The following is a 17,752-nucleotide window of genomic DNA, read 5'->3' as shown; positions in this document are numbered from 1 at the left end:
CCCTTGAAACTCTTTTCTCCAGATTCTGGAACACCCCTCCTCTTGTTTGTCCTCCCATCTCTCTGGATTTTTTTCTTGACATCCATTGTGGGTTCTTTTTCCTCTCCCACTCAAGGAGTAAATGCTTTGTCCTCACATCACTCTTCTCTGAGCCACCTCATTCTATCTGATGGCTCTGCATACATGTAAATTCTAACTAATGATGAATTCTGAATTTGCCTCTGGAATGACATCCTATCTGGATGTCTACTTAGCCCCAAATTCACTTATCCAACTGCCTGCTCAGTGTCCCTACTTGGATATCTTCAAACTTAACCTGTCCAATGCAGAACTCATACTCTTATCCCCAAAACTCTCTTTCTCCCTACTTTTCCCATTTTAAGCAAAAACCACCAACCACATTTCTTACCTAGAAGTCATTCCTTTATCTTTAAGATTTTATTTTATTTATTTATTTGAGAGAGAGGGAAAGTAAAGGGGGAGAGTGAGAGGGAGAAGCAGGCTCCCAGCTGAGCAGAGAGCCCAATGTGGGACTCGATCCCAGGACCCCGGGATCATGACCTGACTGAAGGCAGACACTTCCCTGACTGAGCCACCCAGGCGCCCCCTAGAAGTCATTCTTTTTCATTCTTAACTCCTTTCTCTCCATCTCCCCATCACCTACAAGTTCTGATAATAAAACTAATCTTTAAATTATGTTATACTTAAATTAAAATGCTCAAATATGTTTCTCTCCTCCTCTTCCCACCACTCATCCCTGTGCTCCCTGAATCCTCCCCTCTTGCCTAGACCACTACAGTGGTCTCCAATTTGTCTCCCCGATTTTACTCTTGCTTACCTACAATATGCTCTCCACGAAGCAGGAGAATTAATCTTTTTAAAAACATACATTATGGGGCTGAGCTGCTAAACCCATTCTCCTATCACTCTTGGAATAAAATGCTAAACTCTTATCCTGCCCTCAAGTAGCTACACGATATGGCAGCTGCCTGTCTATGGGACTTTAGCCTCCACTCTCCTCCCCCTTGTTCACTGTGTTGTGATCACGCTGGCTTGCTATTCTGGGAGCAAGTCAAGTTCCTTTCTGCCTCATGGCTCTTGCATTTGTAATTCTTTCTGCCTTGGGTACTCTATTCCCTCTTCTTCCCACAGTCTGCTCCTCTCATCCTTTAAATCTCAGTTTCAATATCATCTCCCTGAGGGGCTTCCTGTGACTACTACCTCTAAATTTAACATGGCCTACTACAACATCTTTCTTATTTCCTTGAGATCGCTTGCCATATTCCATAATTCTGTCATCTGTTTTATTTACACTAGCTTATTGTCCTTCTCCCCCACTCGACTATAAGCTCCACAAAAGCAGGGCTTTTGTCTTCATGTTGAATATTGTACCTGACTGCCTAACTTAGTGCTTTGTGGGTTCAATAAATATCTATTGAATTAATGAAGAAAATAGCTTCATTCAAACAGATGTTTTCCTAGAGCCTCCTTAGTGTCGTGCATCTGGAGTTCTGACCACAGGCCTGTCTTAAGTAAATAATAATTTGTAAAGTATTTTAAAGCTTTTAAGATACTTTCAAATCCAAGTTTTGTGTTTTTTTTTTTTAAAGATTTTATTTATTTATTTGAGAGAGAGAGAATGAGAGACAGAGAGCATGAGAGGGAGGAGGGTCAGAGGGAGAAGCAGACTCCCTGCCGAGCAGGGAGCCCGATGTGGGACTCGATCCCAGGACTCCAGGATCATGACCTGAGCCGAAGGCAGTCGCTTAACCAACTGAGCCACCCAGGCGCCCTCAAATCCAAGTTTTTAAGATACTTTCAAATCCATTATTTCATTTAAAAATCTGACACAAGGTTCTTGTCAAATGGCAGGCGTGGGCAGAGGATGCAGGAATGAGGGTTTAAGCCTGCAACTGCTCATAAATGTCTTTCATGGAGAAGAGGAGGGGCCCATGGGCCACTAGAGAAGCTCAGAAACTGTTTCCGATTGAAGAACAAACAGAGGCATGAGAAGTTAATAAATATCTACAAATACATACAATATGCTTGGCACGGTGAGGAGTACTTTATTTATATCAACTTGCAATAAGTGCTTATGCTTAGGCATATAATATGCCTAAGTGGTCAATATTTTAATCTCCATTTTCCAAATGAAAAGAAAAGGCTTGGACAAGTTCCTTGGAAGGTCACCCGGCTATGGGTCCTCTGAGCTCAGAGGGAACCCGGAGGCAGGGCCGGCCAGGAAACCTCCAGCCAGCCCCCAGAGACAGGCCCATCCCTCCAGGGGGAGAGTCAGCAGGCTTACAGCCCAGCTACAGAGGGGACTGTGTCTGAGAACAAGGCACATTCAATGTCTCACAAGTGAGAAAATGTTCATTTAATATAGAGCAGAAACTAAACAACCATTGTCCTCTCTCCATCTACTCCTCTTACTACACGCAGAATCCTTAGAGAAAGAGCAAAACAAGAAGAGAGTGTTGATAGATGGTTTTGATTAGGGAGAGGCAGTTCTGAGAATACAGACACATAGAATTACCCCTTGTGCTATCCCTCCTTTGTAGAGGGAACCTGGGACTGGGGGTCAGAGACCTGAATGGTCTGAACCCTTTCTCTGGTTCTCTCTGTGTCTCCCTAAAAGTCCCTTTGTCAATCTGCCCTCAGCCCTAAAATGAGGGGTTTAGGCTGGATGTTCTCTAGAGTTTCTTCAGGGCTGAGAGTCTATAATTTTATAAATTCCTCTTTTGGAATTTGGAGAAAATATACTTCTAGTGTTTGAGTAAAAAGGTAAGATCCAACTCCCTGCTATGCTTCTCTCTCTCTCTCTTAGCAGGAGAAAAATGTTGAGGAAGGAAATAAATTTAAAACCTCTGAGTTCAGTCAAGATGCAAATTATTTAACAGAGACAATGGCAAGCAAAGTTCCACCTGCAAACCAGAGAATGCAAATCTCTGGTTTTCCCTCAGGCACAGTTGCAGGCAAGCAATTAGGATAGGTTGGCCCAAGGCTTCATAGTGACTTCATATACAAATATCACTTATTTGAGTTTTTAAAATACTTTTCCCCTATTTAAGGGCAACACTGTCCAGACGTGGTGAGACTTGTCCCTCTACAGGGAAGTGACTCAACTCCCCTCTAGTTATGGTCTGGATGTTGGTGGACAATGGACTAGGGGTTGAGGTGGGAGACAAGGGGTCCAGGGAAACAGGTAGAGAGTCTGTGAGTACAATCCAGATAATGATGGACATGGAAAAATGAGTATGGATTCAAGAAATACTCAGGAAAAGAGGGGTCAGGTCTTAGTAACTGGTTAGATGGAGGGAGCCCTCAAGGATGGGGGTGATGGAATGCACGAGATAACAACAGAGAGGGAGCCCAGGTTTGCTTGGGGAAAAGAGGGATGAGTTCATTAAAAAAACAACAACAACAAAAGAATTCCTATAAAATCATGAGTATTTTGACTGCTTCTTGAAATTCTGTGCTATAAAACTTGACTTTTTCAACTACCTGGATTGTACTCATGTTAATAAACATTAGTCAACCTATCAAGTGACAGGTACAACATTAGGCTCCAGAATGACAAAGATGGCAGCTCTCAGATGAGCAATTAACTAAAAAAGCTTCCCGCTAATACAATGAACTTGTCAGTGCAGACTTAATTTGTTGTAGAAATTAGGGCTGTTTCCATGCTTTCTGCCCACAGAATAAGTTTCAAATATCTCAGCATGGCACTCAAGGTCCTTCATCTGACCTCTTCCTGGCATGTCCCCACCCCACCCAGAGTAGTCACTCGTCACCAACTTGCCATGACCTCTTACACGTTTTAGAGTTTGCCCATATTTTTCCTTAGCTCACCTTCACTAACCTGGGATACATCTACTCGGCCTTCAAAACAAAATTCTCTAGTCCTGCAGAGCAATCAGTTGCTCCTTCCTGTGTGTGCAAAGCATTCTGTGCAGGACTCTTCCAGAGCAATTATGGTGCTGAATCAGATTTGCTTACTCACTCAGTTTCCTTGCAAGCACTTCAGACAGGGGCTGGGTCTTTTTTATGTTTTTATCCAGAGCGCCTGGGACCCACCACGTGTATCCTTCCTATCTAATCTCTTATCACTTACTGTCCACAAACGCAAGAATCAATTTGATTTGGAGAATGCAGTATTAGTGTTCAAACTTCTATCCCAACTCATACTTTGCCAACTTAGAAATCAGATAGGTTTAAATAGCAAGAGGTAGCAGATATTAGCAGGTGGTCTTGAGAGCCTGGAAACATGCATGGCAGGAGAGCAGGAAGACTGGCTGGGGTGAAATGGTACTCAGTGAGCCATAGGGGGATTTGGCTTTGCACGATGGTGAATCCAGGCTTTAAAAGGGCCTGGAATACAATAAGTGCTCTATATGTTGGTTTTGGTGAGTCTGATGGAAGTCTTTAGTAAATCTACATTAGAGGTTTTTCTAGGTTCCCAGCACTAAATTCAAAGTCTTCCAAGGTCCCCACTAGGCTGCCCTTTGTCGGTGATTAGCACGATTCTGTGAGAAAGAAAACAGATTTGATACATGGCCGGTTGCTTGCATGGTTCTGTCCCTTGACATCAAGTTGGGAACTTCACAGGAGCACATGTGGGAGATGTACGAGTCAGGGGTGGGAGTCGGGCCGACTCCCACCTCAAGGTACCTATAGTTGGAACCTCCCGACACGGCCAACCTCCTTCACATGTTTCCTTTGAGCGCTGGCCAGCTGCCAGAACCCCCACACTTAGCTGATTTTCTTCCACGGGATTTATCATCCTCTCTCTGACATATTTTAAGTTTATCTGTTAACCTATTTATTGTTTGACTCCCCTCAATAGAATGTGCACCCCACAAGGGCAGGGCTTTGTCTAATCTGTTGTTTTTACTGCTGTATGTCCTGTCCTAAAATAGCATCTGGCCCATATTACAATTTTTCTAGTTTAATTATGACTATGGTAAATATCAATAGATGTAACTTATATCAAGAAAAGTTCTTTGAGGTCCTGAATAATTTCTAGAAATGAAAAGGGTTCCTGAAACTAGAAGCTTGAGAACGCTGCCCTGGAGGATCCGGGCAGGTCAACACTCTTGGGAAATGAGGCATTGAAATGGGCAGTCCTCTGAGGAATATCTGACCAAACAGCTCCATTTTGAATCAATTATCGTACTGTTGCAACATTTAAGCATTCCAAGGTTATAATTATGAACTTTTGTTTTTATTTATTTTTCATTTAAAAACCGAGCTGGTTTGTGTGTGTGTTTTAAAGATTTTATTTATTTATTTGACAGAGACATAGCGAGAGAGGGAACACAAGCAGGGGGAGTGGGAGGACCTGGGCTGGATCCCAGGATGCTGGGATCATGACCTGAGCCAAAGGCAGACGCTTAACCGACTGGCCACTCGGGTGCCCTGATATTCACAGTTTTTATTTAATCAGCAGGTGTTACTTTTGTGGAGAATGACAAAATATTTCAAGAAAGCTAGGTTTGGGGGGCTCCTGGGGAGCTCAGTCGGTTAAGCGCCTGCCTTCGGCTTAGGTCATGATCCCAGGGTCCTGGATCGAGTCCTGTGTCAGGCTACCTGCTCAGCAGGAAGCCTGTTTCTTCCTCTCCCTCTACCCCTCCCACCTGCTCATGCTCTCTCTCTCTCTCAAATAAATAAATAAAATCTTTGTTTTTTAAGAGAAAGCTAGGTTGGGGTCAGGTTGTAAAGGGCTTTCTTTATGCTATTTTATGGGGTTTGCTTTACCCTGTAAGTTGGGGTTTCTGTCAGTGTTGCTAAAGCAATGATGCAGTAACTCTAGCAAGCTAACCCTGGTGGGCAATATAGGACAGAGCCCTGGAATGGGGAGAGCCTGGCAGCAGGAAGCTCGGTAAGTGGGCTCTTGCAGTGATCAGGACCAGAGACGATGAGAGAACAGTGCTGACGGAAAGAACAGATTTGAGGGCTGTGCACAAGGAAGGATCTGCTGGATATGGTGACTGGTCAGATGAGGGCCAAAAAGATGCTTCTGAGGTTTCTAGCCCAGGAAGGTGTGTGCGGAACTCCTCTGCCAACTGAGAGAATCTTGGGGGATACAGAGGAGTGTTTTAGTTTTAAAAGTAAACGAAGGAAAGGCAGGGAATTAAAAACCAAGGAGATGGGGGAAGAACATTGACCCTTCTTGGCCAGGTTTAAAAGAATGATTTGAAGCAATCTGTTTGGGGGCACCTGGGTGGCTCAGTCGTTAAGCGACTGCCTTCGGCTCAGATCATGATCCCGGGGTCCTGGGATCGAGCCCCACATCGGGCTCCCTGCTCGGCGGGGAGCCTGCTTCTCCCTCTCCCTCTGCCTGCTGCTCTGCCTACTTGTGCTCTCTCTCTCTGTCAAATAAATAAATAAAATCTTTATTAAAAATTTAAAAAAAAAATGTTTGTGATTAGGAATCATCATCACACAGTGACCCAGAGGAAGGACGTGGTCCTCAGATGGGTCCCACCCCGAGATCATAGACAGCTGGGCCTCCTGACTGCAGGCACCAAGTCTCGGCACAGAGGGCTCCCACCCTGTGTGCCCCCGCGACCACCCTGGAGATGGCCCGCCCGGCCCCCATGCCCCTTCCGCATACACCCATCCTCCCCCACTGCCGGTCAGCCCTGTGCACTGTGGCCGGAATGGCCTTCCCCAACCTCCCTCTGAGCCCGGACACACCGTGCTTGCCACTCCTGAGCACAACAGCACAAGGAGAGAGGCAGCCCGCCCCGGTTTGCAGCCCAGCTCTGGCCTCCATTAGCCGTGAGACCCTGGACAGACTGCTCACGCTCTCAGTGCCTCGATTTCCTCACGCAAAAATGGGGGATAACTATAGTACATCCACGCAGGTGTGCTGTGAGACTTGGGTGATATAACAACAATAAGACAGATACTTAAAGATGACTGAGTATGTGAGAAGCCCTCAGTAATTATTAGCTACGCCGAGTCACCTTCCTTTCATTGCCCACAGGCGGAAAGCAAGGACTAGCTTAGCACAGGAGCTTAGCTCCCGTCTGGTTCTTCATCTGCTCTCCGTGCCCGAGCGGGCGGTGCCAGTAGGCCTCTCTGCTTCCCACAGGCTGTTCCATCTGCTTGAAGCAGTCTCTCTTCTGCTCTCCGCTTAATCCGTTCTTTTCCATCATGAAAACTCGGCTTGAGGGTTACTTTTACCGGCCCCTCCCCCGCCTCTCCCACAGCAGCCCTGACCTTCCTTCTTTGCTTAACGTCGGCCCCCCTTGTGAGAGTGCTCATCACTCCGGCCGTGACCCTGGCTTCGTCTAGATGGCGTCCCCACTCGGCCGTAGCTTTTTGAGGACAAGGATGTTACCCTATTCAATGTTCCATCTTGTTTTTTTTTTTTTAAAGATTTTATTTATTTATTTGAGAGAGAGAGAATGAGAGACAGAGAGCATGAGAGGGAGGAGGGTCAGAGGGAGAAGCAGACCCCTCCCGGTGAGCAGGGAGCCCGATGCGGGACTCGATCCAGGGACTCCAGGATCATGACCTGAGCTGAAGGCAGTCGCTTAACCAACTGAGCCACCCAGGCGCCCCTTCTTTTTTTTTTTTTTTAAGATTTTATTTATTTATTTGAGAGAGAGAGAATGAGAGACAGCATGAGAGGGAGGAGGGTCAGAGGGAGAAGCAGACTCCCCGCCGAGCAGGGAGCCCGATGCGGGACTCGATCCCGGGACTCCGGGATCATGACCTGAGCCGAAGGCAGTCGCTTAAACAACTGAGCCACCCAGGCGCCCCTTCTTTTTTTTTTTTTAAAGATTTTATTTATTTATTTGAGAGAGAGAGAGAATGAGAGACAGAGAGCATGAGAGGGAGGAGGGTCAGAGGGAGAAGCAGACTCCCCGCCAAGCAGAGAGCCCGATGTGGGACTCGATCCTGGGACTCCAGGATCATGACCTGAGCCGAAGGTAGTCGCTTAACCAACTGAGCCACCCAGGCGCCCCCTTCAATGTTCCATCTTGAATGCCTGGCACAATGCCAACATAGGCCTGGAATTCAGGCGACATTTGTTGAATTAGGGAGCAAATGAATGAGCTAGAGACAGAAGGAATGGGTGTTCACTCTACCTGGAGCCAAAAGCCATCAGCTAAAATAACTTGGGGACCTTCTAGTAGTATCCACAGTGATGGGACTGGAGGTATCCTCCTGGACTGCAGGTCTCCCACATAAGTAAACAGAAGAAGTGCTATGTATGTAGGCCTTTCTGAACCCAGTGCAGTGACCTATGGGACTCTGCAGGAGACAGGACAGGCTAAGCTCTACACACACCTTGGTGTTGCTGGCCCCATAATGCAGCACCTTCCGGGTAGAGAATGTGTGTGGGCACACACTCACTCTCTCTCTCCTGCACTTACACTTGTGCATACACTCTCAATCCCCTCCTTTATGGTAAATACATTGCTGCAAGTTAGAGGTATATATCTCTTCATGTTTGGTGGCACTGGTCACAAACTACTGGACCTTGGGAATTGACTCACAGTGATGTTTTATTTGGCTTCCAGTGGGTTTATTGTTTTTTATTTTGTTTTGCTTTTAATGGCTTTGAATATGGGGCAGGCACGTTTATAATACCTGAATGGATCTCACAGGCATTTAAATGTGCAGCAACAGACTTTCTTTTTGAAACATGATCTAATAAAAGATAGGAGTTATTTAATTCAGGAGACAGAGGGTTACTTGAGGTCACTTATGTGCACCCTTGCAATAAAAGGAGCTGGAATGAAACAGGAAATAAAATAAAATCTGCTCTAATGGCTTGTTTTGGCTGCCTTGAGAATTTTTCTTCACAAGCTATTTACAAGTAGCAAGAGTTTAATACTCTTATCCACGCAAGAACACAGCCTGTGGAATCCACGAAAAACTGTTAGTTGGATAAATTCTCAATCTGGGTGTCTGAGGCAGTGTGCTTTGTTTGCCATAAGCTGCCAAGGGCAAGCAAACTCTGTTTTTACTAATAACAGAGTGCCAAAGATTTGGAATGACTTTTTTTTTTTTTTTAAGATTTTTATTTATTTGCGAGAGAGAGAATGAGAGACAGAGAGCATGAGAGGGAGGAGGGTCAGAGGGAGAAGCAGACTCCCTGCTGAGCAGGGAGCCCGACGTGGGACTCGATCCTGGTACTCCAGGATCATGACCTGAGCCGAAGGCAGTCGCTTAACCAACTGAGCCACCCAGGCGCCCTGGAATGACTTTAAAATATAAGTCAGATTGTGTACCAGTACCATTCACTCACTGCATTCTAGATTGTGTGAGTGTGTGTGTGTATGTGTGTGAAAGAGATGGGGAGTGAGGGAGAGAGGAGGAGAGCGTGTGTGTCAGAGTTAAAAAGATTTAAGAATTTGACCTCACCCCAGAACAACCCTGGGATTGCAGCTCTCATGTGAATGTCATTTGGGGATTGTCTCTAAATAAAGGCTAAAGACTTGAGAACAACTCTATAGGAAACAGCTTCATTACAGGGCAATTCTATCTTATTTATCATCCCCAGTATCTGACCCTTCCTAGTTGACTGAGGAATATTCCAGGAGTAAATGCAAACCATCTTTTTTTTTTTTTTTTAAGTAGGCTCCATGCTGAGCGTGGAGCCCAACGTGGGGCCCAATGTGGGGCTTGAACTCACAACTCTGAGATGAAGACCTGAGCTGAGATCAGGAGTTGGACGCTTAACCAACTGAGCGACCCAGGCACCCCAAATGCAAACCATTTAGTGACATCAGAATTTTCTGGAAGTCTCCTGAGACAAGGTCGAATCTCCCAAGGAAGTTGCACCATTCTCTCCCTTCAGGGTTTCCAAAGAAACTCTCTTTGTAAGACAGCGTGTACGTATGAAGGAAACCCTGTGACGTGACAACCCCTCCCTGCCCCGTAATCCCGAGGTGTTTGCCCACACAAGCGGGCTGACTTGAGTCTTAAGGATTTTAGTAGGAGCTCTGTAGCTGGCTCAGTCCCTGCTGGCCAAGGGTAGAATGATGTAGGCAGAGTTCCAAGATTCGCTCCCCTGCTGTACATGCATACATAATCCCCTCCTCTTTAGGGTGAGCAACACCTGTGAATATGACAGGCTAGCATCCAGGATTTGGTGATATTGCAAGACAAAGGTGAAGGGATTTTACAGTATAATTAAGGTCCCAAGCCAGCTGATTTTGAGCTAATCCAAAAGAAAGTTATTAGGGGTGGGCCTGACTTACATGAGATACAAATTCTTAAGAGGGACTGGGTACTTCCTGAAGAAAGACACTCCCCTTCGGGCCTTGAAGAAGCAACAGCTACGTTGTGAGCTGCTCATGTAGATGGGCAGCCTCTAGAGGCTGAGGGTCTCGGTCTCACAGCCACGAGAAAGCGAATTCTGCCAACAACCTCAGTGAGCTTGGACGGGGACCCTGAGCTCTGAATGAGAATGGAGCCCCACTAAGGCCTTGACTGTACCCTCCTGAGACCTTGAACAAAGGGTCCAATTAAGCTGTGCCTGGACTCCAGACCCACAGATCCTAAGAGATAACGAATATGCATTGTTTTAAGCTGCTAAATCTGTAGTAGTTTGTTACTCAGCATTAGAAAACTGATACATATAATTACTAACCGAAATGGCAAACAAGAAAAAGTGGGGGATGGGCATAGTATACAAAATACAGAAAAGTCGATCCTTGAGCAGAGACCCTCTGAAAATAATCGATCAATACTAATCACACAGCTGTGATTGTTTACAGGTTTGTCTTCCCCTAAACTAAGCTCTGAGGGGACTCTGCCATCAGTATCTCTTCTATAGACAATTTTTATAGCCTCCTCCATGGGCTGTGCTGACCCAGACTTTGTGAATACAGAAATGAAGATGTCCATATGTTCCATATGTTCATGGTCTGGTTGAGGAGTAAATACACACAGATACGTGTGGTTGAGAGTATTAATGTTCCCTCGGAGGATTTAATGAGATACTCCAGGAGCACTAGAAGCCAATCTGCCTGGCAGAAGGGATTCACTGAGAATTCACAGCATTTTTGAGTCAGAAAGGGGGAATGAGAAAAGCCATTTATATATATATATATTAATTGCAACTGCATGTGGGTAAATTATGGGAGAAGCAGCAGCTGAAAATCCACTTGGGTCACTTCATAAAGGGCCTTTCCCATATAAAAGGTCAAGAGATTTGAATGGAATTTTTGGTGTTGATAATTGATGGGGAACAGAAAAAAAAAATCTACACAAAGGACTAATATGATTAATTTTGTGTTGTGGGAATGTCTGTGTGACAGCAGACAGCAGGCAAGATCAGAGGCAAGAGGAGCATTAAGAAAGCCAGTGTAGGGTGCCTGGGTGGCTCAGTCGTTAAGCGTCTGCCTTCGGCTCAGGTCATGATCCCAGGGTCCTGGGATCGAGTCCCACATCGGGCTCCCTCCTCGAGGGGAGGCCTGCTTCTCCCTCTCCCACTCCCGCTGCTTGTGTTCCTGCTCTCGCTATCTCTGTCTCTGTCAAATAAATAAATAAAATCGGGCGCCTGGGTGGCTCAGTTGGTTGGGCGACTGCCTTTGGCTCGGGTCATGATCCTGGAGTCCCAGGATCGAGTCCCGCATAGGGCTCCCTGCTCGGCGGGGAGTCTGCTTCTCCCTCCCCCACTCCCCGTTTGTGTTCCCTCTCTCGCTGTGTCTTTCTCTGTCAAATAAATAAATAAAATCTTAAAAATAAATAAATAAATAAATAAATAAATAAATAAAATCTTTAAAAAAAAGAAAGCCAGCATAGGGTGCAGATACCATGTGCTCAGCCCTCTATCCCTACCGTGTAGCACACGGCCCATCCAGTAGGAGGGGGCCAAGAGTATTTGTTGAATCTTAAACCAACACATCATCAAATGAGGGCTCCAGAGGCAACAGGCATGGAAGTAGCAATCGTGGAAAGTTGAAAGTTTTCACTCACCATGGAGCTGGGAGAAGGAATACTTCAGGCCTCCAGTGTTGGAGGGATGAGGCAGAGGATAAGGCTTGAAAGAGCAGCAAGTTCAGAATCAGGACCTCTGCTGAGCTCTAGCTGGAGATGAAAGGGGTGATCCCAAGACCTGAGAGGCTTAGCAGGTCTAGGGACCAGGAGCAGCTCAGGGATCTAACCTACCATCACCATTCAGGACTGGGGTCCTTGCTGACCCCTGGCATGAAAGTTCAGGCACATTCCAGCTCAGGTCACATTGGTACTCAATCCTTCCCATCAGCTTTTTAGGCAGCCTCTGTTCATCCTCTGATGGATCACCCTCACCCTTTTCCTCCTTTTTCCCTCTCAGAGGGTGGTTCATCTCAAGACAACGTCAGAGCCAAAAAGAATCGTTTACTCATTCAACCAACTTGATCAATTGCTTCATATTTCAGATAGGCACCCTTCTTTTTGCCTTCTGCCTCAGCATTAAGATGTTCTCTTTTCTATCAAAACCTAATAACCCCTCTGTGTTGACAAACCTCCCTCTATCCATTAGTTCACTTAGTTATTCATTGACAAATATGCATTGATCATAGATACTATTCTAGGCACTGGGATACAGCATTGAACATAAAATGCAGGATCCAGGCTCTCACAGAGCTGACCTTCTAGATGGAGAGGCAGAAAATAAGCAGTGAGCAAATAAATAAACTAGAAGATTTCAGAGTAATAAGCATTCTGAAAAAAAAAAAAGTGGAATAATAAGTGCTCCAAAACTCCTCTTGGGTTTCTTATCTCAACATATTTGAGACCCATCACCCAGTGACCTAAGCCAAAAATCTGGAAAGTGTCCTGGACTTCTCCTTCTCACTCATTTTTCACTTTTAATTATCAGTTGCCAACCCATGGGGATTCCAACTCTCAATGGCTCTCAAATCCATCTGCCCTTCTCCATCTCAATGACACAATGCAGACACCATCACTTGTCCTCCAAATTACAGTAGCCCCCCCACTGGTCTTTCTCAAGTCTCGCCCTCTTCCTTCATGTCATGCCCCTGCTGAAAATGGTTTAGTGGTTCTTTATTGTTTTTCCAGTCAAGTTCAACCCCCTTTGCTTTGCATGCAAGGTTTTTCATTATCTGGGTCCTGCTGAACCCTTGAGTCTTGTTTCTTGTTCCCCAAATGCACCTGCCCCACAGAGCTTCCACTCAGACATATCTGCAGATCTTCATGCTAAGGGTTACATACTCGCATGCCTTCAGTAGGTTGTGCCTGCCCCTCACGTGCCCTCTGCTCATTCTTCTCTAACGCTTTGTTCAGAACAAAACTCAGACCAAGTGTCACTTCATTTAGGAAAACCCTTCTTCTTATAATGACCCATGGAGTTCTTATCAGGATTACAGTGAGAAGATGTATGAAATCTTTGGCACAATGATGGCACTCAGCTTTTACCTCCCTGATGGAGTTTCTTGCGTTGGGGGCAGATATAATTAACATATAAATAGTTTTCCTATTTGCAATGAAACCATCTCAGAATACAGACTCTGAGCTGGGCAACTTGTCTCCCTCATTGTTTTGATAAAATGGATAGGAAATTTTCTTTCTCATTTATGTTTTTCTTACTTGATACTTATTATTATAATTTGAGCTCCTAACCATTATTCTTAATGGCCTGGAAGTGATTTGAATGGGATCACTGATTAGGACAAATCCTCCAAATATCACCATCCTGACAATACACACAGTAATAATTCACTGCAGTCCCCAGCCCTGAGGATTGGCTGGTGCCATTTAAAGTTTCAGACTGTTTCTTGGCACATTTGTAGCCGCTCCCTACTCCCAGGGTACTGGGAGAATCCACCAACCTTCCACCCTCCCTGGAAGGATCTGGGACTACACATCTCTTCCAAACCAAGGGCTATCTGGAGATTCCCTTTCTGGGCTGACCTCTGACACTGAAGTTCTGACCTTCCATGGGGCCTTTAGGAACTCTCTGTGAAATGAAAAGCTGCTGAGAATGACTTTTCCTTCAGACACCTGTTCTCTGCTAAGGTTTCTCTCCCAGCACCTGCACCCAAAACCACACATCGGGTTCTTACTCTCCTACTTGGCCAGACTCCCATCTGTGCTGCATCTGTGTCTCTGATGTGAGTCCCTAGAAGAGCTGTCAAAGACACAGTTCCCTTACTTGCATTCAGCAGAGTCCGGATCTTCTTCTCTTCTTCCTCCTCTTGGATGAGCCTTTCTGCCAGGGTCTTGTCCTCTGATTCCACGCACATGTCAGCTTCTCGCAGGTACTCCAGGTAGTCGATCTCCCGTTGTGCACGTTCGACTCTCAGGGCCAGGTTAGTCACTGCGCTCTTATACTCACTTGTGTAGGTCTGGCATCTTCCCAGCATAGTGGTTATGTTTTTTGAGAACTCTTGGAAGTCTTGAATGTATGCCCTCATTGCTTGGGTACATTTTTCCAGTCCTTGCTTCAGTCAGAAAATAAATGCTCAAATTATTGCTCATTATTTAAATTAGCCAAGTAATATAAATAGCTATCACTCACTGAAGATTTTTAAAGTACAAATCATCGTAAGGGGGAAAAATAAAAATCACCTGTAATCCCTTAGCTCAAAGTACCACTGATTTGTGAGTGTATCAGTTTTTTAAAGTTTTCCCATGCATTTCATCATACATATATAAATATATATTTTAAAATGTGATTTTACTATAATGTTTTGTAACATATTTTCACTTGCTAATACACTGTGAACATATTTCAATACTAATTAATAGATAGTTATACAATAATTTTAATGATACAGAAGTCAATTGCATTGATGTCCTTTTATTTATTTTATTAGACTCTTTTTGATGGACATTTATGGACTTTTCAACAGTGCTGAAAAGAATCTTTGTATTTACATCTTCGTGTACTTATCTGGTTATTATCTTAGGGTAGATTTCCAGAAGTAAGCTCCATCCCCAGCACCTGGCACAGGGCCTAGCATATAGTACTTAATAAATATTTACTAAAGGAAGAATAAAGTGAATGAAGACCAGAAATGGGGTGACTGGGTCAAAGTGGACGTATACTTAAAGCTCGTTTGGCAGTCTATCAAAATGCTCTCCATAAAAGTTGTAAAAATTGAGACTCCAAACAGCAGTAAGTAAGACTGTTCACTTTGAAGGAAAAGAGAGAGGGAGAGGTAGAAAGAGAGAAAGAGAGAGAGAGAGAAACTCCCTAAATAGATCCTCTTATTTCTTTTGTACCCCTCAGACACGAATCCGTCAGGGTGAGGACTGTATCAGTTTGTTTGTAAGTGTCCACACTGGCCATCAGTGACCACCCTTGGGACTTGACTTCCCCTCCAGATCCTGACCAGGATGGCAAGATCTATACAAACCATACCCCTATCTTTTTCAAATCCACATTCATAGCAATCAAAGTACTTGTCTGTACTTTATACCCTTGTCTGCAGATCAACTTTTCAGGTCCTGAGGAAAACCTGCAGGGATCTGGCCGGCGCTAATCCCAGGGTGAGTCGGTGCTAAAGGCAGAGAGATTGCGGTTGAGGGTAATTCTGGCACTTTCAAGGAGGCACACTGGGGAGGGTCTGTCTGAGGAGACAACAAGTGAGGCAGCAGCTGGCCTCGGAACGTCGCCTCCCCCGCCCCCAGGCCTCAGCTGGTTGGCTGGACAACCTTAGGAAATGTGTTCAGCCTGATCGTTGGAGTGATTTTACTTAACTAGATGATCAACTAATTTGGACTTCAAAATTTTTCAAGAAAATATAGAGAATAAATATTGGAGGTAAGAGTGTCTTTGGGGGGAAAAAAGGGTCTTGGGAAGAAGATCAATAATTTAACTTGTATAGAAGGCAATTAGGTATGAAATAATTGCCAGGAGTATGTCAAGGACTAGGGTAGAGGGTTACATTTGTCCCTGGGAGCCTGTCTGTGTGGCAAAAATGTGGGGTTTTTACGAATTTTAATGAAGCGTGCCTGGATAAGCGTCCCCAGGACTTTCTATCTGATGCAGCTGAAATCTACTCATTTCTAAACCCAAACGTGGCGCCGCAATGAAGCTAAGATGTAGCTTCTTGGTACAACATCATGACTTTTTACAGTGGCCTCATGTTTTATCATAAAAAGACAAAAAGAAAAGCAAAAACCTGCTACCATCTTGATGTGGTAAAACATGAATAAAAAGTGACCTGAAATTTTTAATTTTTATATTTAAAAAATTGAACTATTGAATAATAACAACATTTTGGACATTTACCACCATCCCAGGTAACGTCCTAAGTATGGATTAACTTACTAAATCTTCAGAATAGCCATAGGAGGTTAATTCTATTATCATCCCATTTTACAGATGAGAAAAATCACTAGATCAGAGCACGGAGTGAAGTCCCACTCGTGGTTGGGGAGTGGTACAGCCCGGACTCTGGAGTTGGTGCTCTGAACCACTAGACTATGAAAACTCTCACGTGCGATATTGGCAGTATATTTGGCATTGACTACATGGGGCACATGCATCCCAGTACATAGGGAATCTGGGCTAAGGTAAGGTGACTTCTAGGAGGCCTGCACCCCGGATCAGGTGCACAGATGCCACCTACCTCCAAGACTTGAAAGCGCTGGTAGATGTAGTGCACCATGCCCGGGTCCTGGGCGCACTGGGGTGGAGGCAGAAGAGCCACCAGGAACAGAACCAGGACAGCAGAAGCTCGCCAAAGGGCCATCATTGTCCTGCAAACCTCCCAGGGGTGGAGTCTCCTCTGCTGTGCTCTCTAAGAAAACCCAAGGGTCCAGGTGGTGGTCTCCTGCTTTCCAGCCACTGCCGTGAAAATCCTCTAAAAACAGCCAGAGAGCCAAGCCTGCTTGTTATTCCACCAGATGCGTGATCTCACTTTGCAAGCCGGTGATCAAGTCCAGCTGTTGGCAAGCCCGTCCCTGGAGGCCTTGCAGGTCGACTTGGGGTAGAGGGCTCCTTGGGTCCATCTGTTACCATCACCCTTCACACACACTGATCCTCTCCAGGCTAGTGGCTGCACCCTCTTGCAGGCCTGGGTGAGCGTGCATTGGGGTGGGGGTGAGGGTGGGGAGGGCTTCCCCCCTTTCCTTGGCTCTTTGTGTTTCACTTCTGCTTTCCTCCTCCCTAGTGGACTCTGCAGTCCAATCACAGGCCTGACCCAACACAAACCACCCCCAAATTCTCTGACTTGGAATCTCAGTTTAGTTTCTGGCAAAAATTCCCAGGATCCTTTTCCCAGAAGTCCTGTTGGGAGACCCCACCCCTCCTCCAGACTCTTTGCATTCTGGCAGCTCTTAAAGGCACAGCAAGGAAAAAAATGAAAGTTTGGCTACAGCCCTGTCTCTGAACAGCCAGTGCACAGGGCTGACTGCCCGTTGGGGAGAGAGGTACAAGGAGCCACAGGCCTGGTTGCCCCAGGGCTGATAGCTGAAAAATCGGAGGATGGAGCTCAGAGGAATTGTATTAAGGGGCACAACAATGGCTATCTATACAGCCATGCTTCCAGAGCCAAGCCATCAGGACATGGAACTCCTTTTGTAAGGAAGTCCTTGAGCTTTCTCAGTTTCTAGAAGCAGAATCCTCTTCCTGTAGCTACAGGCCAGCAATTCATAGGACGTAATTCCTGCAGGCCCTGGTCCAGCTGAAGATGTATCACGTCCCTAGGGCAAAGTGGTAAAATCTTCCTTTTTTTTTTTGCTTTTGCTGTCCAGGCCTTTAATGACCTCAATCTCTCCTTCCATGGGTGGGTCCAGAATACCCATGGTTCTTTCTCAATCATCTACCAAA

At 45.4% G+C, this 17,752-nt stretch overlaps 1 protein-coding gene across 5 annotated transcripts in view; it reads right to left on the bottom strand.

The window, feature by feature from the left end:
- Nucleotides 1-17,150, bottom strand: part of LOC123857404 (liprin-beta-2) — a 176,925-nt gene extending 159,775 nt beyond the window's left edge. For 2 of the 5 annotated variants that reach the window (XM_045894210.3, XM_045894212.3), the window contains exon 1: nucleotides 16,551-17,148. In XM_045894210.3, coding sequence (XP_045750166.2) covers nucleotides 16,551-16,676 — 126 coding nt within the window. In that variant the 5' untranslated portion in view covers nucleotides 16,677-17,148. Of the gene's footprint in view, nucleotides 1-14,125; nucleotides 14,415-16,550 lie in introns of all 5 variants that reach the window. The other 3 variants (XM_045894215.3, XM_045894209.3, XM_045894213.3) reach the window with 3 other exon arrangements.
- Between the last annotated feature and the right edge of the window lie 602 nt (nucleotides 17,151-17,752).

Source organism: Mirounga angustirostris, unplaced genomic scaffold, assembly GCF_029215605.1.
Source record: "Mirounga angustirostris isolate CCGP_5_RB_7025 unplaced genomic scaffold, mMirAng1.0.hap1 SCAF_13, whole genome shotgun sequence".
In the NCBI taxonomy this organism is placed as follows: Eukaryota; Metazoa; Chordata; class Mammalia; order Carnivora; family Phocidae; genus Mirounga; species Mirounga angustirostris.
Note: the sequence above shows the minus strand (reverse complement) of the source record. Positions and strands in the feature narration are given on the sequence as shown.